General features: G+C 43.9%; 1 protein-coding gene across 1 annotated transcript in view; it reads left to right on the forward strand.

Annotated features, from left to right (window-relative positions):
• Window positions 1-14,895, forward strand: part of COL24A1 (collagen type XXIV alpha 1 chain) — a 158,910-nt gene that overhangs the window by 112,133 nt on the left and 31,882 nt on the right. Inside the window, exons 26-30 of the mRNA XM_075286987.1 lie at window positions 2,528-2,581; window positions 6,828-6,881; window positions 7,008-7,061; window positions 13,443-13,496; window positions 13,578-13,622. Of these exons, the coding sequence (XP_075143088.1) occupies window positions 2,528-2,581; window positions 6,828-6,881; window positions 7,008-7,061; window positions 13,443-13,496; window positions 13,578-13,622 (261 nt within the window). The remainder of the gene's footprint in view (window positions 1-2,527; window positions 2,582-6,827; window positions 6,882-7,007; window positions 7,062-13,442; window positions 13,497-13,577; window positions 13,623-14,895) is intronic.

The raw sequence follows: 14,895 nt of genomic DNA on the forward strand, positions 1-14,895 counted from the left end.
TCATGCTGCACATCAAGACAACAATGGCACTTGGAATGGAGATCTGTCCTCTTCAGCCATGGGTCCTGTTTTTGTCTTGAATGCAATGATAGCCAGAGATTAGTCCTAAGACCACATGGGCAAAATAAATGAACCGCACACAAGTCCTACTCCCTACTTAGTGTTGTAATTTCAATGTTGAGAAGTATATATGTTTAGAATAAGTGAATACAGACAAGTCTTGGGCAATAAAACATTATGTAACATGGCCCCTTAACGATAATTAAGTCTTATGCAAACAATCTTTGAAGGGGTAGATAAGGATTTATTGTTATTTCTGCTCGGATGGTTACTCAGCCATAGGGAAGCCTAGACTGAGGCATTTTGTCCAAAAATCCCAAATACCTTCTATGTCTGAAAGCCATAAATTGTTGTTAAGTGGTGCAATTATGTAAGTCATGGAGACCGGCCTGAGTATCATGTAAACATTATGTTCAGGATGGAAGGCATTCTTAGAGAGTCCCGGGAACGTACAATTAGACTAAGCGAACAGAAGCTGACACAGTCAATGTGCATGGAATAATATGAAATAAGAGAACGTAGTAGTGGAATATTCCGTTTATGTTTCCTGGTTAAAGTGAATACGCCGGCTTTGATGGTTTGGAAATCCTTCAGGCTGGATTATAGAATTTGAAGGGTTTGTCTGAGAATAGAACTTATGGAAAAATGTTACATTGTGGTGTATTAGATGAAAGAAAGGACAAATGTACAGTATAAGAGCGGCTTGTTATTCTGTTTGGACACTGCTGCCCCCAGTGTTTACAAGTCTGAGCAGTGTAATGTGGGAGGGACATGGGCTCAGTCCTCTGTGTAATGTGGGAGGGACATAAACTCAATCCTCTGTGTAATGTGGGAGGGACATAAGCTCAGTCCTCTGTGTAATGTGGGAGGGACATAAGCTCAGTCCTCTGTGTAATGTGGGAGGGACATAAGCTCAGTCCTCTGTGTAATGTGGGAGGGACATAAGCTCAGTCCTCTGTGTAATGTGGGAGGGACATAAGCTCAGTCCTCTGTGTAATGTGGGAGGGACATAAGCTCAGTCCTCTGTGTAATGTGGGAGGGACATAAACTCAGTCCTCTGTGTAATGTGGGAGGGACATAAGCTCAGTCCTCTGTGTAATGTGGGAGGGACATAAACTCAATCCTCTGTGTAATGTGGGAGGGACATAAGCTCAGTCCTCTGTGTAATGTGGGAGGGACATAAACTCAGTCCTCTGTGTAATGTGGGAGGGACATAAACTCAATCCTCTGTGTAATGTGGGAGGGACATAAGCTCAGTCCTCTGTGTAATGTGGGAGGGACATAAGCTCAGTCCTCTGTGTAATGTGGGAGGGACATAAGCTCAGTCCTCTGTGTAATGTGGGAGGGACATAAGCCCAGTCCTCTGTGTAATGTGGGAGGGACATAAGCTCAGTCCTCTGTGTAATGTGGGAGGGACATGGGCTCAGTCCTCTGTATAATATGGGACAGACATGGGCTCAGTCCTCTGTGTACTGTGGGAGGGACATGGGCTCAGTCCTCTGTATAATATGGGACAGACATGGGCTCAGTCCTCTGTGTACTTTGGGAGGGACATAAGCACAGTCCTCTGATCCTCTGTGTAATATGGGACGGACATGGGCTCAGTCCTCTCATCTTCTGTGTAATGTGGGAGGGACATAAGTTCATAAGGTTTGTTGACTATTAAGCCATCTCCAACTCATAAAATGGTGCCCCTCACCTTATGATCGTTGGGGGTCTGACCTCTAAGACCTCTGCTGATCCTGAGAATGAAGTGGCTGTAGCCTCATGGACAGTGGCCCCCCGGCCATCTGCTTTGCAGGGCAACTGTACCGTGTGAAATGAAAATACCAATTAAAAGTGTCACTGCAAGTTTTTTGCGCCGCACACCCATTTCTACTTATAGTTTGATATTTCTGGTCCTTCCCTGCTCTACGTCACTCTTCATCTGACTGATTCTTACTTTGCTTTCCATTTAACCAGAACTCAGACTCTCGGTGCATTCCTGTGAGCGCCTCACTCTGACTTCCATTAGAATGCATTGAGAGTCTGAGTTCTGGATTACTGTAAAAGTACAGAGTCAAGTCACATGAGGATGAGGACAAAAAATGCAGACTGTTACTTTAAGTATGCCCTATGATCTAAGGTGCTGGCATATCAAGTTCTAAGACACAACATAATATCAACCTATTTACAACCATAACAGCCTGCACAATAAATGCATTATTTATGGTTACAGCATAAAAAAAACTATAGAAATTTTGTTATGCTGTATTTTTCGCAAAATAAAACAAATATGAATTGAAAGTTAATGTATTGTACCAGAATAAAGTTCACGTCGTCTTGCAAAAAACAAGACCTTGTACAGATACAGTAGGTGAACCTGAAAATAAGATGCAAAGAGACAAAATCCAAAGAATTGTTCATATGCTTAAGACCCAAGTCATTATTCTTCCTTATCTCATTTAACTTTTTTTTTTTTTTCCAGGGAGAACGTGGCAATCCTGGTCCTGAAGGTCCTTCTGGTGAAAAAGGGTCACAGGTATAGAAATGTGGTGTCCATGATGAGAGGCAAAATGGTGTGGAGGGAGACATAAGAAACACTCCAGACTAGGGTTGAGCGATCGGGATCGGAAAAGATCGGATTCCGATCAGCGATGGAGTAAATTTCACGATCGCTATTGGAATTCCGATCCCGATCTTTTTAGGTGGGATCGAGGTCGGAGGTTATTTTCCACAATGCTTTGCTACTGGCCAAGCATTGTGGGAAAAGCTAACATAGGAATGAATGGATGCAGCCAGCACATAGCCTGTGCCGGCATCTGGCTGCTTAACCCCCTGCACGCCGGCTGCATCCATTCATTCTAATGGGAGACTAGCTAACATCTCTAGTAGCTAATACTTACCTGCACAGATCGCTAATCCGGTCCCCGCTGTTCTCGATCCTCTTCTCGCCTCTCGGGGCTTGTGGCTTAGGAGAGTGTGGGCGGGTACTGGGAAGGGAGACGTCACGTCTCCCCCGCCCTGGCTCAACTCCAGACCCGTGAACTATGTATCCAGTGTATTCTGTGATTGCTCCCGTTACCCAAATGAACACAGTTGGGGGTAATTCATGCAGATCAGCCTATTGTATGCCGGTCTTTGTGTCTCCTGTACCAGTGGAGGATGCGCTTAATTCATGGAACTAATGTAAGAACCGTAAATTAATTCCCTCCTGTGTTTGTTGTGCCATTTTGGCTAATAGGAAAGCTGACATCTTCCTATACTAAATAAGGGCAGCACAGTCTAAAGACAGATTGGCTTATGGCATACTGCCAGGATTTCCCGTAAGCTACTGATCTCTGAGTTTTGGCCACTAATACCTCCATGGATTACTAGAACAAAGAGGCTGGAGTACTAGTTAAGCTTTGTAATCCTTGGGGTGTTAGTGCTGGGTGACGGCCAATATGACTACCTTTGTAATGCACACTAGGGCAATCACCCAGCTTTTCCTGACTCCCCAACCCTACCTGAATACACAAACCTGACAAAGCTGTGTGATAAACCCTATGAACATATAAAGAGGTTTCCCATCTTATCAACTTATGCCTTATACCCAGGATAGGGGATAGTTTGCTAATCTGACTTCTGAGAGCTCCGATTTTATAGGCTCTGACTTCAAGGGCCTCCGATTACAAAAATAGAGCGGTGATTATACAGAACGCAACGATTTTTGGCAGTTCCATTGAACCAAATAGAGCAGGGGAGTCTATCTAAGCACTGATCCATTTGATGGGGGCCCAAAGAGTTAGACCTTCACTGATCTGCAACCAATTCCCTATCCTGTAGATAGAAGTTTCTACGATACGATTCTATGATAAAACACTATAAATGCGTCTTCCAATCAGTGTACTCATTCATCAATGCCAATCTTAAAGGGAACATGTTAGACTGAGTTTGATATACAGTAACAGGGCTATTTGGGGCACTAAACCCCTGGTCCATGAGGACCGGTGGGAGGTTTCGTGTCCCGAGTTGCCCTATTCCCATTGATGTCCCCTGTTCCGGAGAAGGATGTTCTTAATTCATGACTAGGCACATGCTCATAGCTAGTATAGATTTCTGTCAGATGATCATGAATCTGGTGCGGCCATTGGTCCCACAACCCATCACTCCCACCTTCTTCAGTTGCAGAGAAGTCACAATAAAGTTAAAGGATCGGAATTTCCAAAAACCTGATCTGTTATGGATTCTTATAAAACTATCATTTAGATTTTACCATGACGCTGCGTCGCCATGTAGTTCCACGGTGATCACGTTGCAACTCATCCTGTTTTCCCAGCAGCGGTCTACCACGGGCACTGTACGGTATTATATAATCCTCATACAATGAATACTCCAGTGTGCACAAGATATCAGCACAACACTTCATGCGCCGTCTGTAGCTGAATGAAGACATTTCCTCTGGCAGAGAACACGCATTGACAGAGCGGTACCAGAACGTTACGTAAAGATTGTTTTGTGGTTTCAATGGCTCTTGCAGATTTTCCGACTTTTCTGCTGAGCTATTCAAGACTGAAATCATTTTCCATCATTACCATTTATGCTTTAAACAGTCGCATTGACCACCAGGGTAACATTACAAGACTTATTTCATGGAAATGTAATTTAACATCGCTCTGTAAATGGCCGCAGGATGTATAGAAGGGGAAGAATTTGCAAAACAGCAGAATTTGTAAAGCTGGGACCAAGTTACTAAGACTTTCTTCAGTCCCTATAGGCACTATCTACACAGGATTCGCCACAACTATGTGCACTTTGCACTCGAAAACACAACTTCTGCTCATTCATAACCACAAACTTAAAATACTACAGTCTGTACCCAAACAGAAGGGATGTCTTCATCTGTAGACTGTCTCTTCCACCGCAGAAAAATGTACCGAAACACAGAGAGGTCACATATTTTATTCTCAGACAACAGATTTATTTATTTTTTCTGAAATGTACCAAATTGGCGTAACGAACTACTCTTGTTGGGCCAAATATATTATGGAGTAACGTAACGCCGCACCTCCCATGAGGCGACCTGAAGCAGCCGCTTCAGGTGGCACTATGCTGGGCCCCCGGGGGGTGGGGGTGGGGGGGTAGTATTTTTGCTGATCTAAGCCAGTCCAGGACAAGCTGTCCTGGACTGGCTTAGTGTCACCATTTCGGCAGCCCGGCATGGGAAGTGAGCGGTGGATTGGGGAGGCCTTGAGGACGCAGCGCTGCTCCACCGGCCTCCCCTCACGCTCAGGCAGAGAGCAGGTCCTCTCCCTGTCCGCTCTCTGCCTGCTAACGCCGCCCCCTTCGCTCCGCCCCCTCCTCCGGGTGGGGCGGCTTTCTGTCGTCCACTTCAGGCGGCATAAAAGCTAGGTTCACCCCTGGAGTAACGTCATTTATTAGTGCAAAATACTGGCCTAGACTACAGCCTTGTAGTGGGGGGATCCTGACTCTCCTCCGACTGTCGGGGAAAGATGAAATTCAACGTGGCCTATCCTTTTGTTCTGATGGGCGATAAGCCACCACCTTGGGGGCTGTCAGATGAGAACACTCATTTAGCCAAAAGGAAGAGACATAATTTGAGGTTCCTGGGGCCCAATGCAAAATCTATAATGGGGCTACTACCTAATCTGTACAAATCTAAAGAATAGTGGTTTAGTTTACCATATGTAGCCTAGGGACTCCATAGTCCAGGGTCTGATATGTCTGCACCCCCTATATCTGATCTCCTGCAACAGCTACCTCATGACCTCATACACATGCATGCTCAGCTTGGCCAAGCATGCACAGGTTCTGAATGGGGAGAGAGAAGACATTCGCTGTCAGACTCCTCATCTCTCCAATGGAAACCAAACTACCTGATTCTTATCTCCATCAACATGTCATTAGGTGCGGGTCTTGAAATGCTATTATACATCGGATGGTCAGGTGGTCCCACCATTCAACCAACAAACATCTAATGCGTATGGACAGCACTCCCCCCCCCCCCCCCCTTCCCCAATGCATACACATGCATACTCCGCTGAGCCCATCCGCTGAGCATATACACATGGAGAGTCAGCCAGTTGAACATGTAACTGACTGCTGGCTAAAATGAATGGCCACCATTAGACTTGGCATTTACCAAGACCTTATACTTGGCTCAAGATTGCTCTCTCCGATACCATTCTCAGGTAGTATAGCATCAGAAGCCAGAGTCAACCACTTTATATACCGGACTATAGTTCATTCAGGTTCAGTGGATAATCCTACACATTAGGGAGAGTGTGTGCCTACATAGGCAGTACGGAGACTTACAAGTCGTTCCTTGCTCCGCTAGGGATTCTGGGTAAAAAATATTCAAATCTATTCTCCAGCATGTAATTAGGAGAACAGTGCCTGTTGTTTGTACGCTGCCCTCTAGCCTCTCACTCTGCCAAATCAGTACCCCTGTGCTATGCTAAGGAGGTCCAAAAGACCGAAACAGTGCTGTCCATAACTGGGAATCTTCCTTTTGGAATAGAAATACTAATTTGGCAATGAAATTTGCATCATGTTAGTAGGCTTATTAACTGAGTCATGCATGTTGTTAAGGAGGCTGCCCTCTAGAGGCACTGTTCTCCTAATTACATCCTGGAGAATAGATTTGCATATTTTACTATAGTTCATTCAGTGTTGCTTAAAAAATACTAAAAGTTGATGGGAAACACAATACTGTCTAACATGTATATGATAAAATAGTATAGCATACTGTGTGCGTGTATATAAATTTTCTCATGCCATTTTAGGGCTATCCAGGACCACCCGGCATACCTGGACCAGTTGGCCCACCAGGATTACCAGTAAGTAAAAGACCAGAGATGGGATCGGAGATTGATAAATTTTCTACCACTGGTTACACAATACAACTGGACTTCACTGGTTTTCTTTAGCTTATAACATGATCAAATTCTGTACTTCTACCACAGGGTCCTGCTGGACAAAGGGGACCACCAGGAATACAAGGTCCAAAAGGGCAAAGAGTAAGTACGCCTTGTTCTATATGTGATGTACTCTATTCAAGAGAGACATGTATGACACACTGCACTTCCAATATGACTGATAACCTTACTGACCAAAAATATAATGCAAAATTAAAAAAAAAAACACCAACGTGCCTAAACAAGGTCTTGTGACAAGGAACTTGTAGATCACTCTATATATTAGATGGCTGAACAACTGATTTTTATGCTGATGCAACCATGCACCTTATTCCAACTTGGCCATTACCATCATTAAGACCGGCCATACATATCCAATGACAACAGAACAAGGACATTTTTGGGAATGTTCTTTCAAGGAAAGGCCATTGGTGGATGAATGATCTTTGGTAAGAACAACAGCTCTTTTTTCCGACCATAACATATCCAACAAAAAATGGCTGACTTCTTTCCAAAGGATGACTTGAGTTGGCAAAAACAATTGTGTATTGACTTCTTTTTGGTTGAAACCATCCATTTACGTCAGCTTTAGTCGAATATGTGTGGGCACCTTCATAGCTGATCACCTACAATCCAAGGAGCAAAGCTTCACACAACCGGCTTATTGGTCCTGGACAAGACGTAGGATTTCCCATGGAATGTAAGTTAGTGGCATCCGTGGTTTTGTCAGTGACTTGGCGCTATCCAATCTTATTAATACTGCAGTGAGGAGCAGGAGACAGCTGTGAACTATTTGTAGGCAGCTAGCGGTGGCCTGGTTGTCAGACCTAAGTGAAATGCTGATGTATTTGTTTATGAATATGTTCTAAGAAGAGTCAAAGAGAAAGAAGCTAATTAGACGCAGAGAGCAATGAAAGCGAATGAAAACTAATGAAATGACCCCGTGTGAAGTGCACAAATCAATTGCTTATGACTGAGCTATAAAACTGGAAGTGGCCTTGTCTAGCTCTGTAAGTCATGCAGAGATCGCATCTAATCCAGATGTGCTGCAGGAAGACACGTCAGCGCCGGAGGTACTGGATACTTGTAATCATGGGAAATTAAGGAAGAAGCGCCAAAAACAACACTCTCTATGGCAGGGAAGAGCTTCAGGATGCCATAAGAAGGCTCAGAGGTCAAGGACACCGCCTGTTCTACCCAGAGTTTTAGGTATCGTTCCATCAAAGATATGGGAAACCAATTCCAAATAATCGATACTTTGGCAGATTTGCACCAAGACACGAGTCAAACAGAAAATCCAAAGGGTGCACAGTAAAAGGGAACTTTTAATGATGACCATGAATAAAATGGTCACACCGTACAGTGCAAAAGCCAAGTACACATCCAATGCAAGTAGAGAAGACACCAGGACCAAGCATCCAAGACATATGCTAAAGGAAAAAGAAATACCACGCATGTCTTTTAGAAGGGTCTGACGCACTAGCTTCTCTAAAGGGCCGATAGGATGTTGTCAAATCCTAGACCAAAGGCAGGTCCCATGGTTAGATCCTGAGCGATGTTGATCCAGTTGTCATGGGTCTGCATAAATGGGTCAAGGAATTGGGCAAGGACCAGTACTTTCCCTTTATTGCCCTAACACAGAGGGTCCCTAGAATTCCCTAATGGCCTAAATCAGAGGCACAGCCCTAAACAGCTGCCACCCTGACCCTAAAGAAGCTAACCCTAAAACACCCTTCCTACATGGTCCCGTAATGACATATTTTGCCTCCAATATGGAGGCTCCTCTGGGCAGCCAAACCCACCATCCAATTGTTTATGGGACGTCCGGACTCTTTTCTGATGTGAGTAGAAGGAAGGATCGTTCAATTGGATTTCAGTGCCCAATTCTTATATTCTCTGGGAGATAAGTTGATGCTATACTTACCGACCCTCAATACTCATATAACCCAGCTGGTACATGTTGTGAATGGGGAGAGTATATTAATTCAGTCTCTCTATGCATTCCTTTAAGTGTGGATCATGTGGTACAATGAAGGCCCAACATGGATCTGACAGATCAGGACTAAAGCAGATAGTAACAGCCCTACTGTAGATCTGATGTACAATGATCAATAAAATTAAGAATTTGGTACAAAATGACTTTGCGGGTTGGATATATCCAGGCATAAAGTAGAAAATACTCTGTACACTCTTCATCCTTTGACCATCTGACCCTATAGTCATAGTCCAGTTGTATAATATTACATCTGTGCGACCCAATCCAAACCACAACATAACACCAAACATTATCACGTTCCATCTATATATAAGACCTATATTTACTCTGTATTATAGCACTCACAATGATGGCTTTGAAGAGCCGCAATAATAAGGTTCATTCTCACAGTCCCGAAATACAATAGATGCCTATGAAATGGTCTCCATTATATCTGTAAATATAGATCTATCATTATATCTGTGGGATAATAAGAATACATGAGACCTAGAATGAGGATATGCTATGGACCCTGCTATGTAATTAACTGGACCAATCCTAATTACCAGTAAGACATGATGGTGGATTTGCCATGTGGATGGCGTGTCCCACCATACTGTTCCTTCCAGTCTCGGATCAGGTCCAGGTGGCTCTTACATAAGACTCTTCTAGAAGTAAATACTTGGTTCACATCTTCAGGTCACCTCTAACAACCACCAGTAATGATGAGAAGATTATGGAGGAATTGTGTTGGATTTTGTGTCCTACAATTTGTCATGACATTGCTTCGCGTTCTGTTCTATTTCTTCAACGAGAATCCCTATTTGTGCTCTCTGTTGTAATGACTATACCCTCTGGCGCTCGAAGAAGAAAACATAAAATCTGTGTTAATGCTATTTACGTAAGTGCCCAAAAATCTAGAGGTTATTTTTGGGAGATCTGAACTTAAACCTTAAAATAGGAATTACATTTTTTAAATGTAGGGCCCATATAGGGATCACAATGTAGTTTTTTCCCTATCAGTATGTCTTTGGGGTATGGGAGGAAATCCCCACAAACACGGGGAGAACATACAAACTCCTTGCAGATGTTGTTCCTGGGGGAAATCGAACCCAGGACTCCAGGGCTGCAGTGCTAACCACTGAGCCACCGTGTTGCCCCCGGAATTAAACTTTTTGACAACACTATTTACCTATTAACACTTTATTACAGAGAATTGCTGGAGAGTTGTCCTCCTCTTACATGGATGCAGAGCCATTACTTGAAGCCATGTCCATGCTGGTGGAAGTTCTTTGCCCGAAGCATAGTTATCCAGTCTTAAAGGGGCTCTATCAGCAAAATCATGCTGATAGAGCCCCACATATGCGTGTATAGCCTTTAAAAAGGCTATTCAGGCACCGTAAATGTTATATTAAACTACCCCCCCGTTTTAAAATAATACCCTAAAAAAGAATGTGATCTACTTACCGAACGTGCATGCTGGGCGGGCATTCAGGGTGCGCCGTCTTCTTCATCCACGCCTCTTCTTCCTCCAATGTCCTTGGGTCCCGTCCTCCTCCGGTGCTCGCGAACGGACATTGATAAAAAAAAAATGGCCTGGGCGCATGCGCAGTAGCCGTAGTAGAAGCCGCATGCTACTGCGCATGTGCCCAGGTCATTTTTTTTTTATCAATGTCCGTTCGCGAGCACCGGAGGAGGACGGGACCCAAGGACATCGGAGGAAGAAGAGGCGTGGATGAAGATGAAGACACACCCTGAATGCCCGCCCAGTGTGCACATTCGGTAAGTAGATCACATTCTTTTTTATGGTATTATTTTAAAACTGGGGGGTAGTTTAATATAACATTTACGGTGCCTGAATAGCCTTTTTAAAGGCTATTCACGCATATGTGGGGCTGTATCAGCATGATTTTGCTGATAGAGCCCCTTTAAGATATTGAGTCCTTTGTCTTCTAAGAGAGTCCTTTTGAGCTTTAAGATCTTTGAGGGATTCTCATGTTTTTTGAGAGAGTCCCAACACCTGCTGGTCCCATTACAGTATATTCTCTTTGGTACATGAATGAGGTTTCGGTTTTTGCAGTCCTTACACAGAGTGTCATGGGCGGTGTTGGACAGCAGTGGATATGAGCATGGACAGGCGATCAATGCTTTTAATAAATACTTGACCTGAGTTATAACTAGTGTGTCCCCGATTTGCTGTCTGTTATACTCAGGGCTGTAGCTGTAACAAGGCTCTACATCTAACGGAAAGAAGGTTTCTTCACAAAGTTAGAAGAGGATTCTTTACTGTAAGAGCTGGATGTCTGTTTTTTTAAAAAAATACTACAGGTTATAGTTGGTAAATTCATGTAGACCAAGTTTATTTTGGATTTTGAGTCCTGCCAAGGACAACATCTGCAAGGAGTTTGTATGTTCTCCCCGTGTTTGCGTGGGTTTCCTCCAGGTACTCCGGTTTCCTCCCACACTTCAAAGACATACTGATAGGGAATATAGATTGTGAGCCCTATATATGGGACAGTGACTGTCAATGTCTGTAAAGCGCTGCGGAATATAATGGTGCTATAAAAATAAGTATAATAAATAAATAAATAGGAGGATTTTTGCACTAAAACAACATCACTTGGCTTGGACCTCATTGCAGGATAATAGAGTAAACTGGATGGACGTATGTCTTTTACAATCTGTTACCATCTTATTGTCTTCTCCATTTATGGCTAATGGCTCTCGTTGCGGTTCGATGGTGTCTGAAAAACGTCCAATGACTTTGTGGATAAGATACAAGATGTCTTGCTATGATGAAGCTTGGCTCGGTTAAGCGGCTGAATCTAGTTATTCATTTGATTTGATATATTGGTTGGCTGAGTAACTCAGGGGGCACTTACTTTTCTCATAGTGGTTTTGGATCGTGTTTTTCAACACATAAATGTGATTATTGTTCCATCACGTTACTTACTATTCAGATACTACTGTATTTAGGGTGATAAATCTACAGTTACAGGACGTATCACCCCTACATGCTCTATACATCCATCATCGTTCCCCGCCAGAACTGAAGATTCTTAAATGAGAACAAATTTCTTTACCTTCTAGATAAAAGTATATAGGAGATTTACGATGTGCATGACCTGCTCTTGACTGCTGGTCCCCACTCCTCTTCATGTCTGAGATACGGTGTATCATACACTTCCTAACTTCCATCCACCACCTTCTAGAATCAAGTGGAAAGTTACATTCCTGCCGAGCTTGTACAAACCTGCCAACTTCTAATGGCTACATCTCCCCATGGAATTCCACTTCTGTATCATCCTCATCATCCATTGGCATTTTAACCACTAAAACCCCAGTCCATTTTACAACGATCCGTAAAGCAAAGGGGGTCCTACAGCCATGTTTTTTTTGTTGTTTTTTTTTGGGGGGGGGGTTGCCTAAATTAAACCAAAGTTAAAGGGATTCTATCATTAAGACTCAATTTTTTGTCCCTAACACGTAGGAAAAGCCTTAGGAAAGGCTATTCTTCTTCTACCTTGAGATGTCTTCTCCGCGCCGCCGTTCGGTTTAAATACCGCTTATTGTCGGTATGCAAATGAGTTCTCTCGCAGCACTGGGGGCGGTCCCCAATGCTGCAAGAGAACTCTCCAGCTCCGCCTCCATCTTCTTCAGGAATGGCCTCTCTTCTCCAATGCTGCGAGAGAACTCTCCAGCGCCACCTCCATCTTCTTCAGGAACGGGCCATTCACGCATCTTCTTCAAACTTCTAGGCCTCAGGCCTAGTGCAAAGCCGAATGCACTCTCCCGCTGGCCACAAGAAAAAGGCCGCTTACACAGTATTGTAAGCGGCCATTTTCTTGTGGCCGGCAGGCATGTGCAGTCAGCTGCCCGAGGACTAGAAGTTTGAAGCCGGAAGAAGACTCGAAGAGAGACTGTTCCTGAAGAAGATGGAGACAGCGCTGGAGAGTTCTCTCGCAGCATTGGGGACACCCCCAGTGCTGTTTGAGCGCTGAGGACCGCCCCCAGTGCTGCGAGAGAACTCATTTGCATACCAACAAAAACCGCGATTTATACTGAACTGCAGCCAAGAGAAGACCTCTAAAAGTAGGAGATGAATAGCTTTTCTTAAGGCTATTCCTACATGTAAGGGACAAAAAAAAATGAGTTTTAATGATAGGATCCCTTTAATGGAAAATTAGGACAAAATAACATTATCCCAGTGTTATTGTGTCCCTGTTGACGTGCCTGTCACTGGAGGATACAGCACATCCATACGTTACATAGCCCCAGTATTAATAGAAACTGTGTAATACTTCATTTCCCCTGTGGTGGCGCTGCAGGGGAATTGAACACTTTCTGCTACAATCCCTTGACCATCATGATGATTTATGAAAAAAATCATTACTTTTAAAACTTTATTTTTTTACCATAATGGTTGTCGTATACAGATAGCGCCTCACATCATCCATCTTATTAGAGCATCACTACTATATGGCTACTCCATCCGCTTTCTTTTTTAGGGTCCACGTGGCCCCGATGGTCCTCTAGGAGATCAGGGCAGCCCAGGGTTGAAGGTAAATGAACTACTGATATGATCTATTGTAGAATCTTGTCTTATTCGGTATGTGATGATAACTTTCTATCCTTTGTTTCAGGGTGAAAGAGGCGAATCTGGGAAAAAAGGACCTCCAGGACGTATTGTGAGTAGTCTGAAATCTGTATCTACACAATAATAATGATATGTATGTATACACATGTACAGTTATATACCGCAGAGAGGACTGTCCGCGTGTTGATACCCCACTTACTGGCCATAGCTGGTTATACCCCATTTTTTTCCCATCAATATACTTATTCATATTTTGACTTGTTAACAAGACCCTTTCATCATGTCTTACATATGAATCATCTTCTTACCTTTAGTTGCAGTAAATGTTCCTACTCTCTACATAAACGGGTATCCCCCATCTGGGCCATTTATGGCATATCCATATGCCATAAATATCCGATCTATGAAGGTCCCACATCTGGGACCCACACCATTCCCAGTAACATCTCCATTCACTTCTATGGGAGTTCAGAGAATAATCCAGCAGAGACGCTCAGCTATTCTCAGAAGTTGCAAGGAAGTGAGCCACGCAGGCACCATGACTCCTTCCCTCGCTGCTGCGGCTGACCCCTGTTCTCCAGATGCAAAAATCTGATGCACTGTAATCTAAAGGATCATTTGCACCCTGGAGTGTACACCGGGGGCAGTTTTCTTACCTATGCTGGTCAGCCAACATTAAATGATGACTGAGGAGAGTGGTGGGAACCAGGAGCCAGCAGTGAGGATTAGTCTCAGTACTTACCATACCCAAGACTCTCCATCTCTTCTGTGGCATTGCTCTGACATGGGTGCAAGGAGCAGAGAAGATGCAGAGAGTCCTTGTCTTTGATGCTGCTGGAGATAGATGAGCATTGTCTTCAGCTTCTCTGCAAGGTGTATAATAGGAGGTTTATATTGATGGCCTATACGTATATCCTGCACCCAGGACCCCCACCAGTCAGCAATTTCAAGAGACTGCGGCACTCATGAGCCTCCTCCCTGTGCCGATGACATCACGTTCATCAGTCACATGGCACAGTCATATTAAAGTGAATGGGGCTGAGCTGCAATACTAAGCACAGCCCCTACAATATGTGCAGCGCTGGGCTTGGGAATCAATGAAAAGAGCTCACCTGAACATGGCGGCCCTGTGGTGTAGATCCCACAACTTGCTGATGAACTATGCTAAGTATAGGTTATCAATATAGAAGTCCCAGGTACCCCTTTAAGCAATCCCCTGAACGTGAATGGATCTAAAGTGCACATACCCAACTTCCTCTCCATTCATACATAGGACACAGGGGACCCCTGTTTTTGTGGTCTCTGGAGTTCTCGGTGACTTGAAGCCATTTGATCAGATAGTTACCCTTTGTCAAATACATTAG

Source organism: Leptodactylus fuscus, chromosome 9 (genome assembly GCF_031893055.1).
Source record: "Leptodactylus fuscus isolate aLepFus1 chromosome 9, aLepFus1.hap2, whole genome shotgun sequence".
Taxonomy (NCBI): domain Eukaryota; kingdom Metazoa; phylum Chordata; class Amphibia; order Anura; family Leptodactylidae; genus Leptodactylus; species Leptodactylus fuscus.